The sequence below is a fragment of the Aspergillus neoniger genome (genome assembly GCF_003184625.1).
Source record: "Aspergillus neoniger CBS 115656 unplaced genomic scaffold BO87scaffold_8, whole genome shotgun sequence".
In the NCBI taxonomy this organism is placed as follows: domain Eukaryota; kingdom Fungi; phylum Ascomycota; class Eurotiomycetes; order Eurotiales; family Aspergillaceae; genus Aspergillus; species Aspergillus neoniger.
In genome coordinates this window covers 64623-73630 of record NW_020291136.1, presented here as the reverse complement: position 1 = coordinate 73630, position 9008 = coordinate 64623, and the positions used below count along the sequence as shown (strand labels likewise).

General features: G+C 48.0%; 1 protein-coding gene across 1 annotated transcript; it reads right to left on the bottom strand.

Annotated features, from left to right (window-relative positions):
• Nucleotides 1–4831: 4831 nt before the first annotated feature.
• On the bottom strand, nucleotides 4832–7499 carry erg5 (C-22 sterol desaturase erg5). Its single transcript, XM_025622747.1, has 4 exons — nucleotides 6918–7499; nucleotides 6695–6845; nucleotides 5362–6610; nucleotides 4832–5310 (listed from the first exon to the last, which is right to left on the bottom strand). Exons 1-4 carry the CDS (start codon nucleotides 7075–7077, stop codon nucleotides 5275–5277), a joined length of 1596 nt encoding a protein of 531 aa, XP_025482059.1. The 5' UTR covers nucleotides 7078–7499; the 3' UTR covers nucleotides 4832–5274.
• Nucleotides 7500–9008: the final 1509 nt, after the last annotated feature.

Sequence of the window (9008 nt, the reverse complement as noted above, 5' to 3'; positions counted from 1 at the left end):
ACAACCCGCCAATACTTTCTTTTGTAGACGGCACATGTCCAGTTTATTACTCGGTTTTCGAAGCTCTGATGACCACTGCTTCAAATCACCTCTATGGTTGTACCACAATCAGAGTAGGCTTTGTGGAGACTTCTTCACCATTTAGGGCTACGGGGATTCTTGCTGTTCCTAATACCTATTTCCGCGAGCTGTCCGTCAGTACAGTTCACTTGGAACTCCTCGTTATCTAGCCACTTTTGCTGTTCCCGCAAACGATTTTTATTAGCAGGTGTGACTTCCATGAGGTTATCTTTGGTGGGAGACACAGTGGCCGGAATCTCAAAACCTTGATTCGACATATGGGACCAGTACTAGTGCCTTCGAGGAGGCCCAGAGATCTTTAGCCACCGAGAGATTTGTAAGGATTATCATCGAGAATGCCATTATTGATGTCCTGAGTTAATCACGCAATCCCATCCTCGGGCTGACTGTCTGCTGCCTCGTCATCTTCGGAGTGTTCCGGCGCCTTCTTATCCTTGGGATCCATTAGTTTAATCTCCAGCTTTCTTCAGTTGGTGGTCTGGTTCATTTTTAACGCTCAACAGACTGGATCATGGGCCCGCTCCAGTGTTCTCGACCATACATCTAGCTCTGAGACATTCCTGGAATCAACTGGTTACTATAAGTCATTACCAGGAAGTATTGAGGCTATACCATTCGCTAGTCGGCATTTTATGTCAAAATATGCGGGGACGTGAGTTGGTATTTGAGATTAGAGCAAGTTTCCCATACTTGTCTCCATCCGCTACCAATGCTGTTCTGTATGTGAAAACTTTCGGGACCAATGGATTTTTGTGCTCTATCAACCATTCTCTGCTGAAACGAGCAACATCTTTTCCTCATGAATAATATCTGCAATAAACGGAATGTCAACAAGGGCCATGGTGCTGTACCCACACAGTCGAACCCTTGGGTATGTATACGACCAAATCACTAGATGACGGGAACAACTGACCTCGTTGTAGTAAATCCACACGATCGGTCCTCATGGTATCCGGTTTGCATATATTCCCCTTTCTTATATAAGGTCTTAAGGCCAGTGATCACCTCCAGCTGCTATGGGGGGGAATGACACGATCACAGCACTATGATAATGTGAGGTGGTAGTTCCTTGTGCAGCAGATCGCCTTGTACATGGTACCCATATCTCCTCCTGTACGGAGCAGCTTGATGCCTTGTGGGTCATTTTAGAGGCAGATAGAAGGGATGATGAAACACAGTGTGTCTCCCATTCCATCGGGCCAATCCCATCAGATCTTCACGCTAGCCCCGATAGCTTTATGTTGTCAGCCCAAATGAACTGGATTTTGCCCTGTTACTTACAGGTGCTTGCTTCGACTGTCTTCTGAAGTGGTTCTTGGGACGCAATGAGGCTGTCCAGGGGAGATATTTGCGCCGCTATATGCACAGTAGCTGGGAAGAGACCTCTGAATCCGACATCTATGGAAGCTCGCAGTAATAGCTAGTAATCCTTAACGCGCACAGGTCGAGTATCGTATCATCAGTTTGTACCCACCGATTCCGGTTAGGTAACCACCACCAGACCATAAGACCAAGAAATATAGCAGTCACATGTGTAGCAACTTTTTAGCTGACCATAGGGCCCCACCATGGTCTGTCTGCGATGCTTTGTTTATTCTATCATGGATAGCATAGCAAGATTTGGGATGGTAGGTGGTGGTGGTAACCCCTAATGCTCCCTGCACGGACCGTGCAGGCGCATCTAACATCTAACAAGGGATCAAAGATAGATAGAAATCAAAAGAGGTCTTTTTTTATTCTGTTGTGTATCTTCTGTGTTGCTAAGACTACATCAAGCGTGAAGGAAACGGATGATAATGTCATTCTGCGTAGAAGGAATAAGGAAGGCGCGGCGTGCCCGCTGCACCTAATATCGAGGATCTCAATTACCACGTTTTCAATCCGGCCTGCTATTCCGAACGCCATAATGGCAGATGAGAGAATTTTAGCAATGATAGACTTGAATGTGAAAGTATAAGCCCAAAGGGTATAATGAGAGAGCGTGCTAATCTTCTTTCTTTCTTTCTAGAAACACTCTGTCACGCAGATCTTATATTGCCCAGTCGATTCGCGCATTTCGAATTAATAGTCGGCTGATCAGATTCCCGACTTCACCACCAATCTCACAGCGCCCATTCAGGTGATTTTTGGCTTCATCTGCTTTTGGGTTAAACATATTCTTATTGAGGAAATAAACATTAATGGGTGATAGTGTCTCTCAGGATTCTCCAGGACATCCAAAGACACTTCATTGACACCGAACAGAGTGTTCTCATTCGCGAGTTGTTACACCATGTATAATTATATATAAGCTCAATCTTTGCCGTCATCATCAGTCAGATGCTCTCGCGTGTTTAGACGACTATGTTGCGTGGATGTGGTGGATGTGGACCACTAGTCATGGTGGTGATGCTACCGTAGACGTGGTGGACATGGTGATGGTAGTGGTGATGGTGGAAGATAAATAGACCATAGGTAGATAGACTATTCAATATCTCCAGCGACCACCACGCCCAATGGGCCTAGGCTTCTTGCCCGCCTGTATCGGCCGCCAGTTGTATGACGGGAAGTTTGATCTTCCGCAAACCGCGCATTCTGTGCACCTGGATGCAGAGAACGTGCCTGTTTCTAATGTTGCCAGAGTGCAAGCATTCGCCTTTGGCATGAATTTCGAAGTCACCGCCCAGTATCCGCCCCGGTGAGTGATGGTTGAGCTTCTGTAGTGGTCTCTCCTTCTTCATGGTCTGATGAACTGTATGGCAGGAAGGCCAACTGCATAGAGAGACTCGAGTTTTTCAGGGTTGATGTGTACCTGTAGATATTGAGTAAGAGAGAAGAGTCTCCGAGACCGGTACCAAGGTAGAGTATAGTTTTTGATATGTGGTAAAACTATCCGCGATGGTGTACTTTCCAAAAGGGAGATATTATCGAGGTAGTATATGACTTTAGTATGCCTTATACCCAATGGGCTCCTCCACGCAGTAGCCTAGTAAGAGCAGATACATAGTCAGTATATAAGGCTTGACTCGTTGCTTCACCTCCCCCGCGAAGCCTGGCCATTCAAGGAGCCGCCCAGCCCTAAGAGGAACTCCGAGCCGCCGACCCCCTGCGTCCTATACCGGTCTTCGTTCACGAATGTTCCTCGATATACCACATTCGAATGAAAGAAAAGGAACAAGGACAGAACACTGGCATAAATGAGCCGGCCCAACGTTCGGTGATAGTATCTGATGGTATTTTAGCCCGCACGAGTTTCAAATACTTGGTAAACTCGGCTGATCCCTCGATAATTGCGACGGCTTGCTTGTATGTAGTATCAAGACCATAGTTTCCCCTTTTATCAGTAGGCAGCATATCTTCAAGTCGATGAGATGTCCAGAATTTAAGTAGTGATGTCAAGGAACAACACTATAGGGGTGAAATCATGGACCTGCCTCCTCCCCAATCTCTCTGGAAAGATTGTTCTCCTAGTACCTCCAACAATGAGGACGACAGAAGAATCACTCTACTTTGAGTGATTGGAACATACTCCTTGGCAATGCCTGCAGCTATACTGACATCACTGCTATAATAGAGAATACCATGTTCACTGTCGACATTGTCATCATCGTTGATTCCTGATTCTTTTATTATCGCAGCGGTTCTCGAAATCGATGCACAGGTATGCATGTCCACTTCTGAATCTTCATCGGCAGTCAGGTCTTGCATTCCTTCTATGCCGGATATAAGAACCGCTTAAATGCGCACTTAAATCCCGTCGTGATGTAATAGTAGCCCCATGGTATACAAGTCCGACATCGCTGTTACATTCAAACAATCACCGTGTTGTAGGTAAATATGGGACAAAAAAAGTAAGTGTCAAAGACTCATCAGAATCTTGTCCTCTTGCAAGCCATTGCGTACATATAATATATCGTCGTCCACAGTCTCTTCGCCATCCACATGTGGTGTCATATGCTATATCCCAATATGTAATGCTATCAGCTCGTGGTAGTATCGACAGCCTCCCGACAAGCTTCCAGAAAGATCTCTTGTCCATGCTTTTGTTCTATCCCAGCCATCGCTGAACAGTATGGGTTTTAAATAGGAACCACATATGCTTCCCTTCCACTTCCAACTAGCCTAGTAGCTAATACTAGCTGGTAGAGATGCACCGTCCAGATAACCGGCATTTCTGGCAGAGTTGTGTTGGTTGTGTAGATTTGTATTTTATTCGGTAGATGGGCGCAAGCATAGTGGCCACTAGAGGAGCCCAACATGCCTTCTTTGTGTTCTTCTAGTTCTGGGTGTGGCATTAGAGGGCAGACGGCAGCGGTTGCATGCCGATTGGTTTGCCCTTTGTATATTGCATGTTGTATATAGGCTTGTTGGAGGTATTCGATGTTTTGTAGGCAGTAGTTGTTAGTGAGAAAGCATCTTTGTCTGATGTAGGGTTTGGATGGGCAGATTGCTATTGGCAGTGGACATTTTGGTGAATGTAGATGAGTTAGGAGGGTAGTATGTGCTTGGAGAGATGCTGTATTGTTCTTGCAGAGTTGGGCAGTGTATATATAGATGTTTTACCAGAATTGGGTTGTTGGAGTAGAGAAAGTCCTGGGGGTGGAAGAGATGGGCCTTATATACCATGATGACTATGGTTTGGTGAAGGGTTTTGGTAGTGATGGCGAAGGCTAGATGTGAATCCAAACACGGATTATTGGAGAGTGGTGGGAATAAGCTTATTCAACTACATCTTTCACATAGGGCTAGTGATGGTATCTATTCCCTGGCTAGCAGCTCAGATGTCACATTATTATTATTAATTCTAGGTAGCGTGGTCTAAAAATGACATGTCCTTCAATGCGTCGCTCATCGCGGGAGCGGACGACCGCAGATGGATCGTTTCGATATCATGTTACTCCAGACACCCTGTCCGCGGCGTCGGTGCCTCCAACAGACAGAGGCCAGTGGCCGTACCTCAAAGGTCGACCGTCCGCAACTCCCATCCAAAATGTTCAGAAAGGATTGGAAAAAGGAAAAACAATACTACAAGTAGTTACATTTCAAAAAGGCAAAAGAAAAAATGCCTGCAGCCATTCTATCACCAGGACAGAAAAGGGTGCCCGTAGTCACGAAGCAGGCGCTTGCTTTTTTTCAGCAAGGCAGGAGAATCCGGCATAACTGACATTGCAGCGCCTGACGTCTTTAGTGCTTTAGCGAAGACGGCAGAAACGCTCAAGGGCGGGGACGGAATGCAAGCAGGCAATCATCCTGGGCTTTGTTAGCTTTCAATTCGTTTCGATGTAGCGCAAGGAAACATACCTGGGGGAAGATTGTGGCAAAGACCTTGATGTCTTCCGACTCGGGAGTGGGAGTGTGCTCCCAATCCATCTCCATACTAGCCTTGCCAATCATGGCCATCAGGTTCAGCTGGGCGTAGGTCTGACCAAGGCAGTAGTGGGGACCGGTTCCGAAAACGAGCCAGTTCTTGGTCTGCTGCTCGGCGGTACCAGTGATCCAGCGATCAGGGTCGAAAGAGTCGGCGTTGGGGTAAGCCTCCTCATCGTGGCAGGCGGGCCACACCGAGGGAATGATCATGGAGCCCTTGCTCACGGTGACGTTCTCGCTAATGGGGAAGTCCTTCTTGACCAGGTAGGGAACCATGATAACGGGAGGGCGGTAACGCAGAGTCTCCTTGACGACAGCACGAGTGTAGGGCAGCTGGTCAAGCAGCTCCATGGTCAGAGGGGCTTTGATATCACCGTTGCGAACGGCCAAGTTCTCCTCGCGGACCTTGTCGAGAACATCGGGGCGGTCGGCCATGAGCTGGAACAACCAGGTAGAGGCAGCACTAGTGGCATCCTGGGAGGCGAACAGGAAGGTGAAGACGGTCTGGGCGATTTCGTAATCGGTGAAGTCACGCAGGACCTGGGCGGGCTTTTCACTGGCATCGACTTGGATACCCTGAGCGATCTTCTCACGGTACTTGGCGGAGTCCTGCTGAGCCTTGACCCACGCGTCCATGATACAAGAGATTTCTCCGCCAGCAGCCATGCGAGCCTTACTCTTGGCAGCACAGTTGGAGAACTCGGCCAGAACCATGTCGGCGGCCTTCTTGCCGTACCAGGCCTTGGTGTAAGGCAGGATGAAGGGAAAGTTGACCAGCTCCAGGGCAGCAGTGATCATGTAGTAGTCATCGGCGATCTTCTGGATAGCTTCTTCGGTGATGTAGTGGCCGACGAAAGTACGGCAGGACACGGCGCACATGAGCTCACGGAATTCGGGCATCCAAGGAGTAGGCTTGAAGTTGTTCTCCTTGGAGATGCGCAAGAAACGGGCGTAGTACTCGTTGTAAACCTCTTCCATGCGAGGGAGGTAGAAGGAAAGAGCCTGGCGAGTGAAAAGACCGTTGAGACCCTTACGGAATTCAACGTGGTCTTTGCCGTCCAAGAAGACCCAGTTGTCGGCACCAAGAAGCTTGTGCGCAACGTCCACCACACAAGGCTTGACGTAGGTGGGCGAGTTGAAGATCTTGCGCGACATGTCGCGAGTGGATGCGATAACAACGAACCTGTAAGCAGATGAATAAGAATCTGGCCTCTTCCAGCCATGCGCCTCGCGACACATCCGGAACATGTCGCAAAGGGTTACTTACTTGTGGAAGACGGAGACACAGCTCAAATCACCGCTGTCCCATTTGGCCTTGTATTCGTGGAACTTGGGGTTCACCGACTGAAGGAAAGGTCCCATGAAAGGCAACTTCCATGCTGGGCCGACAATGGAGCCCTTGAGCCAGAGATAACGGACTATATGAACGGTTAGAATTGAGACGTGATTTTCCCCCAATTCTCAGAAATTGGCGTAGAGGAAAGACGTACATTGGTCGTAGATGACAGCGGCAACGAACAGAGTCAACAAAGCCTTCCAAACGGTGAAGCCCTCGAGGACGGAGGCGACCACACCGGTGGGCTCAAAGAGCCTGGGGGAGACGACGGCATCAGCCGAGGGGGAGACGAAGCTCCCGTTGACAGAGGCCATGTCGGATGATCTGATTGATCAATTGAGACGGTATAACGGTCTCCAACGGGGTAGGGAAGGAGAGGAGGGAGGAGGAGGAGGAGGAGGAGGAGAGCGGCGACGGCGGAGGGAAAAGAAGAGGAAAGCGAATCCAGGGGAGACGCAACTCTAATTTCGGGGCAGAATTATTGGCGAGGGCAGACAAACTCGCTCTGGATTGGCCGGAACGCCGGACGCTGACAGTACGGCGACGCAGGAAGCCCCCGATGTGCAGGATCGGCAGAATATTATGATTAAAGTCTTTGTTTTTCACGGCGCAGAACAGATTCTAAAGTAAACAAGAGTATAAAGTAGTCAATCGTAAAATTCTAGAATATTACTAGAATTTAGGAACAGCTGGTCGAATGATAATATTTTTCGTGACCGACACCCTGCAATTTGTGGGCTTACGTGGGAATCTTAAGCAAACCCTTGTACGGAGGAAGAAGGAATCAAATCTGCACGGGAGGATGGCTGATGTGGAGGAGACAGTCCAACTGCCCCTGGATGATCGCTCGTATCCGCGCGTATTTCCACGCCGTACATCCGTGTCCCGATTCTGACGAGAATGGCTCGTTTGGCAACATCCCACATGCGCTGCAGCCAATTGTCAGACGGCGCTTGCTCCTTTGAGCAGTCGCTAGGCAGGTTATGGCTAGCTCGAATCACTAGCACCAGGTACCGATCTTGTAAAGGGGAGGCGGGTGCCATTCCCGCTCAATAGTCAGAACGGTCCAAACCCATATTAACTGGATGGCAATTGTATTACGAACCCTGGGGATGTCGTGTGTTCGATGTTCCGTCATCTCTTTAGATTGTTGTGAAAATAATAGGACTATTTATTAAATATGTGGTCCTGGCTGTGATGTAGTCATCTCCACAGTTTCATAGCCATAGTATATGAGGCACGTGCCTGTGGATTAAAATTTCAAGTCACCGTGCTTGCATAGAATATATATCCCGTACTACTAGTGGTGATTCACCACCACTGAATATATTTCTATCTTCCCGAAAGTCTAATAAGAATAAAAAGTTACTATAGCACCAGGGAGCAAGCGATACCATTCTAGACAAAGACAAGCTACATCATCGTATCCGTACCATTAATCTCACAACAAACTCTGATAATCTAGACCGCATAAAGCACCCCGAGACAATCTGCAAACCACAAATTATTAACGCCACATCAGTCACCTCTCCAAACCTTCGGTACACATGAAATGAATGCCCGGAGGAGCCGGCCACTAACCAGCCCATAGAATTTGAATGACGACGCATTTTACTGGTAGCCAAGCAATACAAATTGCTATCGTACCATTTGTTGGACACACAAAAGGTGATCCGGCTGTCAAACTTCCGAGTGGATGTTGGCTCGGCTTATCCGGAGAATTGGCCCGTGCGGTTTCCACGGGGAACTGAGCATCTTTGACATTTAACAATATGATGTGTGGATGTAGTCGGAGACGTCCGGATGATACTCCGCCTATCAGTACAGTAACGAGGATGAAATCTTGGCTGCTTCAATGTATTGTATGGGGAGATCTCGTTTCTAGGAGTTCTAGACATCTTCCCTACTACAAACTGATTGGGCCTTACAAAGCGATTGTGCCTCGCAGCCCACCGCCTTGTATACCGCTTTAAGCGGCAGAACCTAGCGAACCTCGCTGGAAAAATCCCGGATTTAAGCGGATTTAAGAATATACAGACCTGAGAGATTGACTGAGAAAACTGGAAGCTTAGGCGGTGGCAGAAAAAAGTGTCCCTCAGGGCGCCGCAGCCAGCACAAAGTACTGAGATAAAGGCACAGCTATACACTCTTATGCATATCTTTGAGATTGAAATCAGCACAAAATTGGATAGAAGAGTAATAGGTCATCTGAAATATGTAGTCAAGACTTATTCTGTTAAGCGAT

Bases quoted from the DNA above. Each gene is read 5' to 3' on its own strand.
- erg5 (XM_025622747.1), bottom strand. From the start codon at position 7,077: ATGGCCTCTGTCAACGGGAGCTTCGTCTCCCCCTCGGCTGATGCCGTC. The intron at 6,611-6,694 runs GTAAGTAACCCT...ATCTGCTTACAG, and splicing joins TGTGTCTCCGTCTTCCACAA to GTTCGTTGTTATCGCATCCA. The intron at 5,311-5,361 runs GTATGTTTCCTT...AACAAAGCCCAG, and splicing joins TTGCCACAATCTTCCCCCAG to GATGATTGCCTGCTTGCATT.